At 42.1% G+C, this 19,913-nt stretch overlaps 1 protein-coding gene across 2 annotated transcripts in view; it reads left to right on the top strand.

Annotated features, from left to right (window-relative positions):
* Nucleotides 1-1,495: 1,495 nt before the first annotated feature.
* LOC129207431 (transmembrane protein 263-like) overlaps nucleotides 1,496-19,913 on the top strand; it is a 207,765-nt gene continuing 189,347 nt past the window's right edge. For both annotated transcript variants that reach the window (XM_054828349.1, XM_054828348.1), the window contains exons 1-2: nucleotides 1,496-1,651; nucleotides 18,335-18,425. In XM_054828349.1, the coding sequence (XP_054684324.1) occupies nucleotides 1,646-1,651; nucleotides 18,335-18,425 (97 nt within the window). In that variant the 5' untranslated portion in view covers nucleotides 1,496-1,645. The remainder of the gene's footprint in view (nucleotides 1,652-18,334; nucleotides 18,426-19,913) is intronic.

The following is a 19,913-nucleotide window of genomic DNA, read 5'->3' as shown; positions in this document are numbered from 1 at the left end:
AGAAGATTCACATGCTTGAAGTGAAGCATGTTTATATGTGCAGAAGAAATTGTGAATTCTACTATGCAAATCTATGCCAGAAAAGGGTTGAAGAATACTTCCTCTGAGAAGTGATCCAGAAAATTATTTAGGGCAGGATGGGTTGTGAGAAGCAGAGGAAAGGGGACTCTGGAGTTGTCGGCCCATGTGGGGTGAAGGAATTGCTTTGCTCGGTGTCTTTTAAGAGTTTCCTATGTAACTGAAAAATGAAACTAGTCTTAGGGTACCACTCTACCTCTTCTCTCCAAGGAGGTTCTGCAGATTAGAAAAGATGGTATGAAACAAACAAATAAAAAATTTAACTCCTTTTCCTCCATTGTGCACTGAGAGAAGGCATTTCAGCCTTTAAGCTAGCACATTTTTCCTTTTGTGGTTTCTGACTAAATAGGGTCCACTGTACTGAAGAATGATTTAGAAGACATACATGGCTGCCAAAAACATATTCTTTAGAGAAGAAATTGCAAAGTTTCTTAGTCAAGGGGTAAAAAAAGGGGAACAAAAGCAATCTTTCCTGTTTTAGATTCAACCCCTTGCAAATTGCAGTCATATTCTCTACGTAACTTATTAACGCAATATTCAACTGTGGAATAATACTAAATCTACTAAAGAGATACTAAAAAGAAAATTGAACTCTCATCACCATCATTTGTTTAATGTTGTTTTATCTCCCAATTCCAGGAATCGTTACTTCAAACCACCCTTCTTTTTGTTTTGCTTTGTTTGGCTTTCCTCACGGCATTAAACCATTTTCTAGCAGTAAACACCCTTCTATCCACCTGAGTGACTGTGCCCGATGATACTTTTAAAGCAATAGGTGAGAAAGACAACTTTACATGGAAAGGCTATTTCCAGGATCTTTCATCTTTGCTCTCAGGTGAAGCCGCAGCTGCAGGCCGGAAACGACATGCTGCGTTGGCCGAGGAAGGCTGGAGACATGCTGCATTGGCTGAGGAGAACGTTGAGAGCCCCGACCTCTCCTCGTACCTCAGCACTTGACTAGGAGCCATGAGATGACAGTTAAGTGTAGAGCGAGGCCAGAGCCCGGAGAATAGGCTTCTCATCTTGGCCAAACCTTCCTTGTTTGACTTATGGCCGGCTCAATTCCTCTCCCTTTGCTGCATTACTATGGGATATAAAAAGGAAATCTGAGGTAGTGAATACGTTACAATTTGTGAAGCACTTTAATGTCAGATGTCAGTAAGTGTTTTTTACTACAGTGTGGGCTGCCCAGAGACCTGGCTTCGTTGGAACTTCTCGGCTCTGAATCTCTGGTAGCATTACCGAAACCCCCACGCACGCTCCCGCGGCCGCCTGCCCCGGCAAGCCGAGGCCTCGGCGCTGGGATTTACCGCGGGGACAGAAAGACATAGACGGGCTACCCACGACAGCAGCGATCCTTGCTAAGATGGCGGCGCCGACCCCCACGCTTCCTCTTCCGGCCGGGGTTGCCATGGCGCTGCCCCCCCTCGGCCCACCCTTCCCCCTCCCGCCGGTGTGTGTTTACATCGGGCAGGAGGAGCCGGAGCCCCAGCGCCGGGGGAGACGGGGACGTAGCCGACGGCCGCCCGCCCTCCATCCCGCCGGGCGGTGCTCCGGGAGACGCGGCATGAAGGTGATGCTGGCGGCTGTCACCGGGGCGAGGCGGGAGATTCCCGCCGGCGGGGGTCGACTGGGCCGCGGCGGCTCCCGGTGCCTGGGGGGTGTGGGATGGTTGAGGGGTAGGGGCCGGGCCCGAGGCGGTAACCAGCGGCGGGTGGTGGTGGCGGCCGCTTGCTCTCCTAATGAAGTATAACTTCCAGAAGCTTCTAACTTCGTGGGGGATGTGGTGCCGCTCGTTGGAAACGTCTCCCAGGGAAGATTTCCCCCCTTCTCTCCATTAAAACCCGGATCGTTTCCTGCGGCGCCGTGACGGGAAGGGGGCAGCGGGGGAGGCTGCCCGCTCCCGCTCTGGGCTGGTGTCTCTGCAGAGAAATCGTCCTATTTTGCCGGGCTGCTTCCCTCAGGCTCATAATCTTGTAGGCGGTTTTCCTCCCCCAGCAGCCGTGGGGGTTCGTGCTGTTGGTATGGCACCGGGAGAAGCTCCGGCACTCACCTGTGCGGCCGCTCTCACAGGCCTTCTGAGAGTGTGGGAGAGATCATTGCCTTTCTCCTTAGTTCGCTGTGGAAAACTATTAGAATAGAAACGGGCTAACCCGCGCCGGTTGGTAGCTTCTGCTTCGTGGGTGAGGTGGATGCCGAGGCTATAAAAGTAGCAATATCCTAGCTCTCAGCTGAGAGGTTGTCTCTTCAGTTGTGTTGGTTAGGAGTCAGCAGTGCTGTGGTATTGTTTTTCTTCCCATTATGCTGTCAGTTCTCTTTAATTTGCAGGTGTAGGACTTTTGAAACGGTTCCCTCTCGTTAATCAACCTGGAACACAGGGCACACCAGGCATTTCCTGTCTCCTGAATTTGTCTAGCAGTAAAAAAAAATATTGATCAGCTAGATTGTAAGCTTTTTGAGGGAGAAACTGTATGTAGCTATAGTGTGTACCTGTTGTGATGGAGAAGTTTGGCTCAGGCCTTCCTGGAAGCCTCCGAGCCAAGTAAGTATGTCGTAGAAGTGCCCCGGCTTGTGCAGGGTTTGGGTTCGGGGCAGTGCATGTGTGTTCGTCACTCAGGTGAACTATCGTGTCTCTGCACAAGGGGCTCAACTGTGAGCGACTGCACAGCTGGCAGATGAAAGGAAAGGGACAGTTTCCAAGTGTGTGAAATAAATATATATATAAAAAGAATGTTTCCTTGTATGCAGTGTTATTTTTTTATTTTGCATTTGTTCAAAGCCTGACAAAGTACTCTTTTTTTTTTTTTTTTTTTTCCTTGTTCTCTGAATGCTTGTTGGTTCAAATAGTGTGGGATAACAAAAAATATATGTGAGACAGTTATTGGTAAACAGTACTATGGCTCCGGGTGAGTTGTTGACTTACACTACAAAACAGAAACCTCAGAGCGCTGGCTGAACAGAACATCCAGCTTGAGGCCCAAACTGAAAAGATTTCCTTCAGCTTCTCTTTTATTGCATGCAGAGTAAACAGCTGATTATTCTTGCTAAGCCCATTACTTCAGCTAAATTCCTCTTTTGCCCCACTGGAGTGGGGAAAGCTCATGGCTATTTTAGATGGGCTCACTCAACATACAGCAAGATTTGACGGGAGTGATGTTCTGATTGCAGCTCTCAGCCACCAATTACTGTCCCACAATGCAGGATGTTTCTGGTATTATTCTGTTGTGGCTGAACGCTGGATTTCTCAGGTCTTAAGCAGCACTGGAAAATGTGCTTGCGTCCTTGCTAACAGAGCCTCTTCACACCTTATCTTCAACTGGTGAATGAATTGGGGCATTAGGATAGTCCCTGATGGCTACCTGCTCCAGTTGCTGCTGCAGTGACTGCTTGTAATGCTGCTCCTGTCACTGCTCTAACTTAAATCCAAAATCAGAGGAATGAAAGGCATTGAGAGTGTCAGGTCATACTGAAGTTCTTGTTTGGGAAAGCAAGCTCAAGATGTGATTTCAGTGAGGTAGCTGCTCCCCTTTTTATTGAATTGTTTTTCCAAAGTAGAATGAGAGCTTGTCATGCTTTGGCATGTGCAAGTTATGTATTTTGAGATAAGACAGGTGTCATAAATGTGACCTTTTCCTTTGAGAAACTTATAGCTATATTTAAGAGAGCAAATGTGAACTTCTTGCCTATTTTTATGTTTTTTTTGACTGCTTGTATTACTTGATGTTGGCAGATGAATCCTAGAGGTGAGGTAAAGGCAAGGTATTTTGAAGATGAACCATCAAAACTTATGGAAAGCCTAAGTAAATATTTCTCTTGCTTGTATTTACAGACAGCCTTGTTCCTGAAGGATGTCATGGATGTCCTGACAAAACTTGATGTATATGTAACTTTTTTTTCACATGTCTCTGATCCTGTTTAGCAGGGCTCTTGACAGTTGAAATGAAAAGTACTTGGGAGAGAAACAGGTTATAAAAAAAGATGAGACAAAAGATATTGCTTTCTATGGAGTATATAGTAATCTTTTTTTTTTTCCTGGCATGTAGTCCTAAATTTGTTACAGGAAGCAGGAGGAGAGTGAATGTAAGTGACAGAGTAAAAGGAAACACAGACTGTATATTCTGTAGATAATTCTGACTTAAATATTTGTCTACGATTGGTCACATCAGGTTTTCTTTATTGGGGAACTACCTTACAAACTTTCTGGTGATTTTCTTTTCCCAGTGTTTCAGCTGAATTTCGGAGACATGGGAAGAAGTTACGTGCCTTCAAAGTTCTGGGCAAGGTACATGCTTACATTGGTGAGGGCAGTAGTAGAGCTCTTAAACACTTTCTTCAAAACAAATGTTGTTGCTGGTTGAACTTAAGGGAAGTCACAGAAGTGGCTTGTGCTTGTGTTAGCAAATCTTACAATCTTAATGCTTCTGCAGAGCTGCCTAAAGTCTAGCGCAATTCTTGGGCTTCCTTTCAATCTAAAAAATAATTTTGGAGGGAAAGACTGTGCACCTCGCAGATCCTCAAAAGTAAAAGGCAGCCATTACCAAAAGTATTGCTGCCAGAATTAATTTTTACTTTTAAGTTGTGTTGCTTGTGTTCATTTTCTCTATCTGATGGCTGTTTAGTTGCTGAGAAGTAACTCTGGTTGGAATCGTGTATGCAGCAAGTTGTGATCTTACGCTTCTCACAGTTAGTTTGGAAGACAATGAGGTCTCTATGAAGCCAGAAATAAAAGGGGCATTATTGCTGGCAGTGCTTCTGGCTGTCAAGTTTAAGGCATGTGGGCAAGGTGTGAAACTGGAGAGCTTGATAATACCAGAAGAGGTAGTGTTTGTTCTATAAAGTAAATATTTTATCTGAAATGTTTCTCCTTTAAAACACTACAGCAATAAATGCATAGAACAACAAGCAGCACTGATCTAAAAGACCTCTGATCTGAGTTCAGAACTCATTTGTAAGGAAGGAAATACTTAACTAGCTGGCCATCAACAAAACCAATTTAAAATTTGATAAATATTACAATCTCCCAGCTAATTCAGAAATGCGTGAACTTTTGCAGAAAACAAATTTTGAAATTCCTTGAAGTAATTTGAAATTATTTGAAACAAGGACACAGAAATAAGTTTCAAACTGTTCCAGTGACACTTCTTATGACTCTTTTTCGTGGGGGGAGTGTTCATATTTTTCAAGCTGAGTACATGCTTATATATTTTGAATTCCAGTTGTATTGTAGAAATTATTATGTTCTAGCTGTAAGAGCACTTGGAAAAAAATAGTTAAATTTCAACTCATCAAAGCTAAACCAGAAGTTGTATGCTTTTAAGGAACTAAGTGCATGGAAGTCAGGTAATTCAAGTAGGCTATATGAAACCACTGTTATAGAATACTGCTTAATGCATCCATCCATGAGTGGGTTTTTGGTTTTGTTTTTGAAATTGTGACCCTGCTGAGGATAATGGAAAGGGTACTACTTTTTAAGTCTCTAGTATGGTTAAGAAAATCTTAATGACCTGTGTCATATAGGCCTAGATTATTAAGCAAAGGACTTCTCATTTTTATTTCAGACAAATTTCTCATGCTGTCTGCAGCTTTCTGGAGTGGCGCTTCCACCTCTCATTAGGAAAATGGAAAACGTTCTTTCTACAGAGTGCATTATCTTGTTTCTTAAAGCTAGCATTAATCATTAAATCCACCTCTCAAGGACCAAGCTGGAGAAGATACATTTATACTATGTATGCTAGTTGTAGTTATGTAGAAAGTGCAATAAAACTGCAGGTCATTAAGTCTTATTATTGCTTGCTTTTGGCTCACCAGCTCAACAGTCTGAGTGAATTTGTTTTCCCTAAAGTCTTTGTTGAGGGACAGTAAATGACTGACAGGATGTAGGAAGGCTTCTTCCCACTGAAATTACCTGAATCAGTGAATGGTCAGTTATCACTATGAGTTAATTCATATGTTTGAGATATCATTATTGGTAATTACTGAATTGCTTTCAGATTGGTTTGCTGTGATGCAGGGTCATGCTTTGGTCCTACATCATTCTGTCATACTCTTCTCCGTTTCGGAGTCTGTTAGGTGTTTCTGCAATGACGGTTTTTCCTATGTATTAGCCTGCCCCCAACATTAAAGATTGCTAGTGTTTGAGTTATGCTGTGCAATGACACTTTGCCTTCATGTAAGGTCTTTTTTCCAAACAAACGCAATTCAGCACAGTCAGCTTTTGAATATAAACCGTGTTCTGGACAAGGCATACCCTGCCTTCTGGAGGTATGTAGTTTAAACTAGAATTGACAGAAAATTATGCAGCTTCTTTTGTGGTAACTTTTCAGCCTTCACACAGCTGCATGGTGTCCTTTTGAGAATTACACTGGTTAACCTGCTGCAAGTGAGGAGTGTTCTCTTTGGGCCAGGTCAGTACATGATCAAATACAGTGTGGTTTGTTTGGTTTGTTTTTTTAAAAAAACCCACTCTTACCTACTAAACCAATGTTAGCACAGAAAGAAAGTAAAATTCAGATGGAAAATAAATGGTCGATCAAGACAACATTCCATACAATAATTAGTTCAAAATCCAGAACTGTCTGAACTACCACTGAGTAGACTGTATTAGCTTTTTGTTATATAAATGGTGTTATCTGCCCCATATAAAGTGTGAATGTAAAAAGTGTAAACCAGACTGTTTACTGGCTTGCTGAATGGAGAATAGATTGTGGTGTCATTAGTGCTGTTGAAAAGTTATTTATGCCATGTAAGCCCTAATTAGAATTACTTGCAGTACAAAGTTGTTTTAGTGCTGTAGAAATAGGATTTGGCTCTTCTGCTGAGAGCAATAGAACTCAATCTTGATTTGGAATTTGTAACATTAAAACTTGCTCTTGTTGCCTCTCTCCTCCAGTCCTGTTGTCAAGGCAAAATTAAACATTGTTAAAATTGTAGCCTCCCTAATGTGTCTGTCCAAATGCAGAAAAGAGGAGCAAGTAATCTAAGCAACTTTTCTAGTTCTTTCTTACAGCGTACTTTGAACAAAGTGCTATAATTTTACACTACTGTCATCCTCAGCATTTCTATTTCTGTACTTTCCTTTAGTGTTCTAGGGGATTTATAACTGCAACTCAAATTCCCCTTGGGCTGAAACCTGGCACAGAAGCTCTCATTATAAGCGAACCTTGTTTTGCAAAATTAAAAGCAAAGCATCCATCAAGAGGCTTTCTTAAACCTACAGGAAAGCGCAAAAAAAAAAATTTATGACTGCAGATCAATTTTTTTCTCTCTGCTGGAAAAATCCAGCCGACTTTGGAATCCCCTGAGGTGTGGGTGTGCAATCAGTAGCGATGGCAGATTCAGTGGAATGTTCCTATTATATTTAGAAAATTTTAAATTAAAGTCTTAATCACCCAATATGCTGAAAATTCATTGCTGAAATAAAAGCTGCAGCTGCAACAGATACCTGCCTAACAAAAAGGTACACTGATAGTTTTAAACTCATTTCCACTGTCTGAGTGTGCTCATCTGAGCAGCAGTGTATAAGGAGGTGGTTGGGTAGTTAGGTGCTTCAGCTGAAGTATCTGTAGACCCTCAGCTCCCTGGAAAAGGGAGTCGTCATATTGAACTACTTACCCAGTGCCTGCTCATTTAAAATCTTTTTTTTTTTTTTTTTTTTTTAACAAACCAACCCCTTGTTTTCTGTAGGAATTGAGGCTTTATGTAATTGTGTAGAAGCAGAAAGGACATTCTGAGCCACAAGCCACTTTCAAATATGAAAGATGGAATAATTTAATTTGATTAAACATGAAATATCAAAGATAAGTTCTGAGGAACTTTATAACAGTGATTGGATAGAGGAGAGATCCCAAATTAACACTGTCATTAATGATGTCATTGTGGGAAAGCCTGATGAAGTTCAGCTTCATTATTACTGGATCTGACAAGCCCTTTGGCGCCTGCACACATTCAGCCCAGTCATAATGTGTATCATCTCTCACCCACTTTGAGGAAGTGAACCTGGGATGAGAAGAGCTGGGGTTTTTTTTGTGGGTTTAGGAAGGGGCAAAGTATGCAAATGTGCAGGGAACTGTGTGATTTTTAGTCTTGTGGGCATGCAGTAAGCATTCTTTAAACATAATGCAAAAATAGTTAATGCTTTCACTAAGATACTTTAAAAATATCATTGTAGTTTCCCAAAGCACTTAACAAACTGTCCTGTTCTTGGGGATTACTTCACTTGTTTCTTCCCACAGACCTACTGAGTCTTGTAATTCTTTAGGGATGCATCTATCCTTTGTAGTTATCAGTCGAGATGTGTTCGATGCTATATATAAAAGGGGTTGGACCTGTGCTGAGAAAGCTTATGAATGAAATCAGATATGGAAGGGTGAAGCCTGCGCTGCCACTGATATTCCTCTGCTAAATTGCTTTATTGGACTTGTGCCTCTGTAGAATACCCGGTCTGAAAGTCAGTGTTAGGCAGGACAGAGGACATGTGATTTAGGTTGGCTGTTGATTTGTATAGAATGAAGTAGGTCTGACCTCGTGGGCTCCTAAGGAGAGGCTTTATTTACCAGGAATGAGGCAGTTTTGAATGGTGAAAGAAGTGAGATTCTAGGCTCAAGTCCAGAATGGAAATAAATGTGAAGATGAATGTCAGAAAGGAAAAACTGGAGTAAGGTGTTCAGAAGCAAGAATAGAAATATGAAAATCTCAGTCAGGAAATAAATAATGTTTTCGCTTGAAAATGCACAAGGAAAGTAGTAGTTAAAGCTGCAGATTTTAGAATAATTTCTAAAAAGTAGTCTCAGAACTGAGGCACTAAACTGCTGCTGAAGTCATGACTGTGGGCTTTATGTTCCTCCAGCTTCTTTTCTGCAAGGGGGAAATGATTACTAATAAAATTCAGTATAATGGAGAAGAGCATTCGTGTTGTGAGTTTTCTTTCGGTTTTGCTTGGGTGTCGGATTTTTTTTTTTTTTTTAATTTTTTAGAAGATTGTGTTTCTAGGGGTTGAGCAGCAATGACAAGAAGGAACAGAATTGTAAGATACATGCTTCTCCTTGGTTGGGAACCGCAGTAAAGTGTCTATTAGTAGTCATGAACTGAAGGAAATGGAAACTTGCAATTATTTGCCCCAAACTCCATTCAATTTCAGTAAGAATTTTTCACAGGATGGATTCTTTTTTTATCTTTTATTTCCACTCCCCTCTTCCCCCCTGCCTCCTTCCCCGCCTTATTGCTGCTCTTGGCCTTTGTTTTGGGGTTTTGTTTTTTGCTATTCATTAGCCTAATCCTGGCTCAGTGATCAGTCAATTGACAGACTCTACTTTGGTTTAAGATTATATACCATAATTAATGTAATGCTAAGTACAGAGGTAGAGTCTAAAAGGCCTAAAAGCAGTGGTGGTGGTGCAGGGTAGGTTGGGGTTTTTTTGGTTGTTTCAAGATAGTTCATAGGGACTTCTTCGAAACCTTAGCCGTTTCCAGTGTTGACTTACCTGTTGGGGCATTTGCAGTGACAGTCTCATGTCGCTGTTGACTTATGTGTAAAATGGGCCAATAATGGTTGCCCCGTGTTGGGGTTGCTCCTGAAATATGTGGGTTTTTTGAGTACTTCATAGTCTGCTGAGACTGAGTTAGTATAGGCTGGATTGACCATGCTGAAATCATTTGTTAATACAAATGTGGTGATAAATGCAGCTCTTTAGTTTCAGTGTCATAAGCATAACTCAGTACCTTGTGGAAAATACTGACCCTCACTGGATAGGAACCTTCTTCCTGTGGTGGGTTGACCCCGGCTGGAGGCCAGGTGCCCGCCAAAGCCACTCTATCACTGCCCTCCTCAGCTGAACAGGGGAGAGAAAATATAACAAAAGGTTTGTGGGTTGAGATAAGGACAGGGAGAGATCACTCACCAATTACCATCACAGGCAAAACAGACTCAACTTGGGGAAATTAATTTAATTTAATTTAATTTCTTACCAATCAAAACAGAGTTGAGTAATGAGAAATAAACCCAAATCTTAAAAACATCTTCACCCCACCCCTCCCTTCTTCCTGGGCACAACTTTACTCATGATGTCTCCACCTCCTCCCCCACTAGTGGTGCAGGGGGACGGGGAACGGGGATTGTGGTCAGTTCATCACATGGTGTCTCTGCCGCTCCTTCCTCCTCAGGGGGAGGACCCATCACACTCTTCTCCTGCTCCAGTGTGGGGTCCCTCCCACGGGACACAGTCCTCCACCAACTTCTCCAATGTGAGTCCTTCCCACGGGCTGCAGTTCTTCATGAACCGCTCCAGCGTGGGTCCCTTCCACGGGGTGCAGACCTTCAGGAGCAAACTGCTCCAGCGTGGGTCCCCCACGGGGTCACAAGTCCTGCCAGCAAACCTGCCCTGGCATGGGCTCCTCTCTCCGTGGGGCCACAGGTCCTGCCAGGAGCCTGCTCCAGAGCGGATTTCCTACAGGGTCACAGCCTCCTTCGGGTGCATGCACCTGCTCCGACATGGGGTCCTCCATGGGCTGCATGTGGATATCTGCTCCACCATGGACCTCCATGGGCTGCAGGGGGACAGCCTGCCTCACCATGGTCTTCTCCATGGGCTGCAGGGGGATCTCTGCTCCGGCACCTGGAGCACCTCCTGCCCCTCCTTCTTCACTGACCTTGGTGTCTGCAGAGTTGTTCCTCTCACATCTTCTCACTCCTCTCTCTGGCTGCATATGCTGCTGCTATTTTTTTTTCTCCTCCTTAATGTTATCCCAGAGGCGCTACCAACGTGGGTGATGGGCTTGGCCCATCAGCAGTGATGTCTGTTGGCACAAAACAAGCACAGGATAACTCTGCGTGAATCAAAGACCACAAGGACCCTTCAAGGCCACTCAGTCCAGCTTCTGCTAGTCCAGGTATTAATGTCATAGGTTAGCTTTTTTAACCTAAAATTTGCTCCCTTTCCCCCATCACACATGTGCCCTTGTTAGAATACTGTTCTGAAAGCAGACTTTATGAATCACACAGACACTCCTGATGGTTTATTATCAGTTTGTGGGAGAAGCTGGAGTCCAAGGAAATGTTGCTAATGACCCAAACTATCCTTTGGTGTAAAGGTTTGTGATGAAGATGGAGCACCTCCTGCCCCTCCTTTTTCACTGGCCTTGGTGTCTGCAGAGTTGTTCCTCACATCTCACTCCTCTCTCTAGCTGTAAAAAAACTGCTGCTCATGGGTTTTGGTTTTTTCCTCCTTCTTAACTATGTTATCCCAGAGGTGCTACCAGCGTCGCTGATGGGCTTGGCCTTTGCCAGTGGTGGGTCTGTCTTGAAGCCAGTTGGCATTGGCTCTATCAGACGTGGGGGAAGCTTCTAGCAGCTTCTCACAGAAGCCACCCATGTAGCCCCCCTGCTACCAAAATCTTGCCATGCAAACCCAGAACATTCCTTACTGTCATGAATGGATTTGTCACAGCATTTGTAAAATAGAGTCTTTACATATACTGAAACTATGAGCATATCACTTAAGTTCTAGTCAGAGTTATTCTCAAAAGTGTTATATCCCATGGAAAAGCATGAGGTGTCATCTGAAATGCTTATAACCGATTTATCACGCTTGTTTAGTTCAGTACTGTCAGTTCTCTCAGTCAATAGCCTTCTGTGAGACACAGTTTAAGACAGCAAATGAACACTAATTTACTGGGTCAGAGCAACCCATAATAGCTGAGTTAAACTGCACTGTAAGGTCAGTAGTCGTACAATGTAATGAGAACATAGGATGATATGTTCCTCAGGCAGTTTCTGTGAGAATCCCTGTAGGTTTTTTCTCTTGATCTTTATCATTTTCTTTGTTTATACAAAGCTTTTCAGCTTCCTTGTAGTTCATTGAAACTGTTGGGAGGGACTGAGTGAGCTACCTTGGGACTGGCACATCCATAACTTCAGTTTGGAAGAGTGGGTGTTGCCTCTGCTTGAGTTGACTTGTTTCTGGTCAGCTTAGATCTTGTTCTAACATACAACGTATAAAAATTGCCACTATATCTTAATAGTGCTCACAGTCAGAGACTCATCAGTTGCTGAAAAGAATTGTACGATGTGCTTGCTTGTGAGAGCAGGGACTGTCTCTGGAGATCCAAGAGGTTTTTCTTAGTTATATGTTCCTAGGCTCTGTGCCATAACCTAACTATTCATGTAATAATACCTCTTTAAATCTGTGCTTCTCCAATGGCTCTAGTGAGGAATGGAACCACATTATCAATTAAAAAGGCTGTACAAACCCCAAATAATTGAAACCAATATTGTACAGTTAATAATCTGCTGATGTTTCTGAACTGTTGATACATCTTCCTGCATCCTAGATGCTCCTAGAGGGAGCATCAAAGCAAAAGCAACATGTGTGTGCATTACTTCTGTCATGACTGCAGCTCAGGAGGATTATTATAGAATTGCTGGACACTGCGTGGCTGCTTATCTGCAAGCCATTAACTTACACAGTTATGTGTATCCCATTCCCTTATTCATCTGTCAAGGATCCTTAAGAATGAAAAAAGAAATGTAACTGATGCATCATTCTTGAAATAATAGTGTAAAAAAAAAAAATTTGAGACCAACAACTTTAACGTAGTTATAAATCATCGTAGAAGACAATTTCCTGGAATTTTTGATTGCTGTAGATTACTGTGCTGCCAGAACTGCAGATATCTCAAGTATTGATTACCAAGCTTTGCAGCAGACCTGGTAAATTGAACTCAGCAGATATAACTAAAAAAGCAATGGATGTGCTAATATAAGATATAAAGGTGTTGTAAAGAGCCTTTGTAATCTTGTTAATAACACCTATCAGTGTTTGAGCCTGAAGTATTACTGCTGGATATGGATACAAGAACCTAGGATCTCATCTACTGTTAACCGTTTTACATTTTAATTACTTGGTGAAATTCAATACCAACACTGTGCACGCTTATTCACTCGTCTCAGTGATTAAATTGATACATTGAAATCTGATAAACACAGATGTTTATGAGACTACTTCTTCTAGAGGCTCCCTATATTATAGGTGATTATATATAGTGATAAGATATCAATGCAATTAAGAACTTGGGTTATTCTATAGAAAACACTTCTGACTTCATTTTAGAAACTAGGAAGTCTCAAGATTTTGAGGTTTCTTGTGAAGCAATTCTTGGAAAAGTTAAATTTGTGGTTACTTGACATGCCATGCTTCAGTCTATACTGTTTTCAATTTTTAACATTAAATGTTGAAATAAAGAAATTGTAAATCTTTTTTTTTTCAGTTTTTTTAAAGATTCTCAGAAAATACAGGAAATGCATACCAAATACAGCTCAAAATATACTGTTGTGATTATTTTCAAGTAGTGAAAAAAAATCTTCAAAGATTCTGTCCATGTCTGTTAGAAATTAGGAACGTTCTATAAAAGTGTTAATCTTGGATTGTGTATTTTTCTTCTGTGTGATTCCAGTAGCAAGTGTTAGAGTTTTGAATTGGAGGGAAGTAGATGATGGCAAACAGCATCTCAGCCGTGGACTTCATAGTGGTCTGTAATGGGCTCTGTTTTCCTCACAGCTAGATTTGTTAATACTAGCTTAGGGCTAGGGTTGACCTTCAACTAAGATAAGCTGTTACTTCTGGGTAAGTGTTGTCAATGATAACCACCATGCCAGAGTTGTATTGCTAGTGAACACTGAGTAGTATAGTTCATGCATAAGGGAAAAAAAACGTAAAGCCATCTCTCAATTTTGATGGCATTTTGCATCTTCTTTGTATTTATGTAGATGACAACAACTGTAACTCAAAGGAACATCACTTTCATGGATTGTTGTTGGGAGAAGCCACTGAGCAGGTTTGTCTCATGGTAGCAAAGTGAGACTACTGACTATTTTGAAGAAGGAAAGACAATGTTTTTCTTACTGGCTATTCCTTAATCCCTGGAAGTCGGATTGTCTCCTTGGGCAGTGTTGCGGATGGAGTGATGCACTTCACTCACAAGAGAGAAGCAACAATATGTTTATTGGTATGAAACAACTATTTAACAAAGTTTGATAGTAAATGGAACAGTTGGTTTAGTAAGATTCAGTGGCAAGGCACACTGGATTATTTGCGGCATAGAGGACAGGGTCAGACAAAACTGTCAGGGAGACCCTCCCGTTGAGTCACAAGGTTCAGAGGGGACCCCCTTGCTCTCTAAACTCCTTCTCAGAGGAATCTAGGTGCGGCTGGATCCAATCCTAGTCTTGGACTTGGTCAATGGTTTATGTCTAAAGGATTATATGTGCACAGTCAATCTAAGATATGATCTTAGCACAGCTTCAAAGTTTAGCATGCTGTTGGTCACTTACCAAGGATCTGTTGTGGTAGGGAATCTCTCAACCTCGAGGAGTAATCTACTCAAGGGGACATCCTGATGCGCAGCCTGCTGCCATGCAGGAAAGCGCAATGGGCCCTGGACTGTCCACCATTTATAGCGTAAGATGATTGACTTACAGTCATTCTGGGTCACTGTTCCAGACAGCCCTTGGCTACTGTGTTGCCATCCATCCCCCAAAGTCCAGCTTGGGCTGGATGCAGCCATCACGGCCCCCACTGGTGGTTATTAAGTGGGGGAGAGGAGGAACATACTGCCACAGGCACCAAATAGTAAGGACTTAAGCTTTCCCTTCTGCAGAGGGTTGTGTTACTGTTTGGATTTTTTGTTTCATTTCTTTTTCTTTTTTTTTTTTTTTAAATTAAAATAATGTTGGTGTTGCAAATTCAAGACCACATCTAGTTTAGTTCTTATAGTTGTGGTTCAGAATGTTTGCAAGGCAAATATTGGTACCTCATGTCCTACATGTCTACAACATTTATATGGAAATAAATGTTCTGATTTGGTATACTAATGTAGCCTCATCTTCTCCTTTCTCTCTCTGTAGCATTAATGTGTAGGAAAGAAATGTATATAAATATATTGCCTGTGGTTGTAGAAACTTCTTCAAATGCATACTCTGTATTCAATTTCTTGCTCCTATCCAGAATTGTTCACACATTCTTAAAATCTAGATCGCATTATTTAGGTGAAATGAGGAGATGGTTAGACCTCAGTCTTGATAACTAATTCCTGGGTTTGATTTTTAATTGGACCAAGTCAGGCAACTTAGTATTTTTTCATCTGTCCCCTGTGTTAAAAATATTTTTTTTTTCTCCTTTCCATGATGGCTACTACAAGGCACAACAATGTTTGAACTGTTCATTGACCAAAGGTGGGCAGTATTGATACCAGGTGCTTTTAAATGAGAAGTACATAGCTTAAGTAAAGCTTGCATAGTCATGGCAGAAATCAAGGTTGCGACGGTGGCACTAATACGATAGGCTAGTACGCTTCACCTGGGTGGTCTGTTTTTCCCTGCTGTCAGACTCTTGAAAACAGTGTGGTGGTACCTGTTTTCATGTCTATTTTGTTAAAAAAATGGGGAATGGATGAAGATATAAGTTACTTGTGCAAAGGAAGAAATTTAAAGAGGGTGTTAGTCTTTATAATGTGCAAATGAGGAAACGGAGAAAGTATGCAATGCTGTTGGGGGTAACCTTGCAGTTACAGAGTTTGGAAAGTATGAAAATAAATGCTGCAGCTTTAATGCTATGAGCCCTTTTTCTTCCTGAGTTTAATAATAAAATTTTGCAAGCTGTTGATGTACAAGTGTTTAAGCTGACTTCTATAACCTTCCAGCTGCATATGTTAATACACATTATCAGATAGTTCGGACTACAAACCCATTCCTGCTTTCAAAGTGCAAAAAAGCCTTGTTGCCTAATGCATGCTAAGTTTCTGATTTCACTTTTTACTGTACTGGCATTCCAAAAGAAGTTGGTTGATTTTTTTTTTTTTAAGGACCTCCATAGCTATGCCTAGTGTTTATTCTGCCATTATTTTTATTTTTTTTTTAAAGGGGGGAGAGAATAGACAGTGTTGTAGGGTTTTTTTTCTTTCATGGTTTGAAACTGAAAAAGCATCTACACTTTTACAGCTCCACAAGTCATGAAAATATTGTGTGTGCAAAGTGAGTTCAGCAGCTTTAAATACAAGTGAATGCTCTCTAAGTCTACAGATCTGATAACTCTGCTCACATCTGTCCATCAGCAACGTTGCAGGCCCTTTCCAAGACCCTGAAGGTTGGAAAGTGGAAATGCAAAACTTTAGAGGGCAATCCAGTAGTTTTTCAGGAGTGGTTAGTTTAGCCTGTTACACATGCAGGCACAAATGCACGTATAGGGGCACGTCAGGGAAAACTATGTGGTGAGTGGACCTGAATGGGTTAGAAGATTGTAAACAAGTTTGCTTTGTCTTTCTTTGAAAAATGAGGTGTGGGACCATTAGTATAACCCATATTGATCTGCTGTATTGAAGAGGGCACAGGCATTTCAGAATCGCAGAATGGCAGGGGTTGGAAGGGACCTCTGGAGATCATCTAGTCCAACCCCCCTGCTAAAGCAGGATCACCTAGAGCAGGTTGCACAGGATCATGTCCAGGTGGGTTTTGAATACCTCCAGAGAAGGAGACTCCACAACCTCTCTGGGCAGCCTGTTCCAGTGCTCTGTCACCCTCAGAGTGAAGTAGTTTTTCCTCATATTGAGATGGAACTTCCTGTGTTCCAGTTTGTGCCCGTTGTCCCTTGTCCTGTCACTGGACACCACTATGAAGAGTCTGGCCCCATTCTCTTGACATCTGCCCTGTAGATATTTGTACGCGTTGATAAGATCCCCTCTCAGTCTTCTCCAGGCTAAGCAGACCCAGCTCTCTCAGCCTTTAATCATATGAGAGGTGCTCCAATCCCCTAATCATCCTCGTAGCCCTCCGCTGGACTCTCTCCAGAAGTTCCCTGTCTTGAACTGGGGAGCCCAGAACTGGATACGATACTCCAGATGTGGCCTCACCAGGGCAGAGTAGAGGGGGAGGATAACCTCCCTTGACCTGCTGGCAATACTCTTCTTAATGCACCCCAGGATACCATTGGCCTTCTTGGCCATGAGGCGCATTGCTGGCTCACGCTTAACTTGTCCACCAGGACTCCCAGGTCCCTCTCTGCAGCGCTGCTTCCCAGCAGGCCAACCCCCAACCTGTACTGGTGCATGGGGTTATTCCTCCCTAGGTGCAGGACCCTACGCTTGCCCTTGTTGAATTTCGTTTGGTTTCTCTCCACCCAACTCTCTAATCTGTCTGGGTCTCACTGAATGGCAGCGCAGCCTCCTGCTGTGTTGGCTGCTCCTCCCAGTTTAGTATCGTCAGCAAACTTGCTGAGGGTACACCCTGTCCCTTTGTCCAGGTTATGGATGAATATGTTGAATATATTCAACATATTGAATATGTTGACCCCTGGGGCACACCGCTAGCTACAGGCCTCTAGCTAGACTCTGCGCTGCTTATCACAACTCTCTGGGCTCTGCCATTCAGCCAGTTCTCAATCCAACTCACTGCCCACTCATCCAACTCACACTTCCCAAGGTTGCCCATGGGTATGTTATGGGAGATGGTGTCAAAAGCCTGACTGAAGTCAAGGTAGACATCATCTACTGTTCTCCCCTGTCCACCCAGCCAGTCATGCCGTCATAGAAGGCTATCAGATTGGTCAGGCATGATTTACTCTTGTGAATGCATGCTGACCACTCCTGATAACCTTCTTTTCCTGCACTTGCTTCTTGATGACCCCCCAGAATGAGCTGTTCCATCACCTTTCCAGGGATGGAGGTGAGGCTGAGTGGCCTGTAGTTTTCTGGGTCCTCCTTCTTGCCCTTTTTGAAGACCGTAGTGATACTGGCTTTCCTCCAGTCCTCAGGCACCTCTCCTGTTCTCGTTCTCAAGAATCTAGTCTTGGTAAAACAAACAAAAAATTGGATATTTTTCCTGAAAATTCCAAGTGATGATGTATCTGCTGCCACCCTTGGTAAATGGGGATTTGAATTTATTATTGCATTGTGTGTTTTAGAAATAGTAATTTTAGAAATAGTAATTTAGAAATTGTGCTTCACCGTTCAGTTCCTGGTTTTTAGTGTACTTAGACTTTGCTTGCTAACTTGAAGACTCCTCTTTTTTTTTTTTCCCCTTTTTTTTTCCCTCCCCACTTCCTGTAAGTAGTTCGACTGCAAGCAAATCTCCCAGCAGCTTGCTTTCTCATCAGCTAAAGTGAGCTCCTTGTGTCCTTACTGTCTGGCATATTATTTAATCCTGTAATTTTATTTCTCTGGTTCCTTTCTGAACTTTCTCCAATTTATCTCCTCTTGCTGTTCTGTTCTGCAGGGACCGAGCTTAGAAACACAGATGGTGGAAGATGAAACTGAGACAACAAGTGAAGAACTGCCACCTCATCTGCGGGAAGAGCCTCCTGAAGGTACAGTACTAGTAGTCAGTATAAACTCAGCATTAAACTGAGGAAAATGTTCTGGCCAAGGAAGTCTTACTTGTCTGTCTGTCTCTCTGACTTGAGAGCCTATGCCTGCCTATTTTCTGGGAGGGATTTCTGTCAATGGTGACAGCTGAGCCAATCTCCCAGCCAGAGATCTAGCCAGCCCCTAAGCCTACTTTTGCATTCAGAGAAAGCTGCGCTCACTGAGGTGCGGACATTGTTCTGCATTCTCTTTAACAATATGGTTTCTGATTAAAATTGTCCTGCTTGATCATCCTGTCTGTAGGCTTAGGAATAAAATGCCTCCTCTATTGTCTTGTTTGTGATGTTTTGAGCCTTCGTTAGGGAAGACTTCCTAAGTAGTCATCTTTTCTCTCTCCTTACCTCTCTGCAGCATCTTGCTATTGAAATTGTCCCCAGCAGAGACTTGTCAAAGTTAGGTATTCCAGTGATTTTGTTGCTTTCCGCCATCTCTCTTGGAAGTCAGTTTAGCCATCTGAGGAGGAGGCAGTGAGATGCTGTCAGTCAGTAGGAGGCTCAAAAATGCCAATTTTAATTAAAAATCTTGTTTGCAATGACATGCCCTGGATTTATACAGGGAATGGATTTTTTCCCCACTGTGTATATGTTGCGGACGTATATATGCAGCAAAATAGGTGTTGCTTTCTTTTGAATAGAAGCTGCTAACATTGCCGCAAGTGATGGTACGTTTTGAACTGTGTCTCCACTTCAGTTTTAAAACACAATCACTTATAATCATTACGGATGGCTTAAACAACCCAGAGATTGCTGAGATTCTTATTAGCAGCTTACTGTTAAAATACCATGACATGTCTCTGGGAAACATAAATGTGTTTTATATTTTTCCTTTAAGAGAATAAGATGCTGATACAGCATTTGTACTGACAGTCATTCTTTAAGGGAATATGAAACAAATGGATGGTTTTAAGAATTTTCTGCTCCATCCCTTCTTGTTGAGCATTCTGTTATAGTTTTCTCATTAAGTTGTAATTTCTTGTTTTGCCGTTTCATATACTCTGTGTTGGTAATTACAGTATATAGAGGTAAGTGAAACGTGGGTTTCTTTTTGCAACTCTTATAAAGCCAGAAGGAAATAAATGTGGAAGACATTGTGATTACTATATATATACACAGAGGATATAATCTTGATTTTTTTTTTCTCTTCCCCCCCCAACACTTCTTTGTAACTAATGCCAAGTCAGCATGTAATGACAATACATTGTTGAAGAATGAACTCTGGTCACTAGCCTGAGCTGATGATTACATGAGCATGCAGACCATATCCTGAAATGTAAAACACAGGAGATCATCTTGCCTCATCAATTTATCGGGAATAGTCTTAGATTTTGGACTATGGCTTTGAATAGTGTAATCAGAAGTTGTTTTTTTTTTAATGTGGCTAAGTATTTTTGCACACCAAGTTTTATAATTGGAAGTGTTTTGCTTCTGCCT

Source organism: Grus americana, chromosome 5 (assembly GCF_028858705.1).
Source record: "Grus americana isolate bGruAme1 chromosome 5, bGruAme1.mat, whole genome shotgun sequence".
NCBI classification, from domain to species: Eukaryota; Metazoa; Chordata; class Aves; order Gruiformes; family Gruidae; genus Grus; species Grus americana.
Note: the sequence above shows the minus strand (reverse complement) of the source record. Positions and strands in the feature narration are given on the sequence as shown.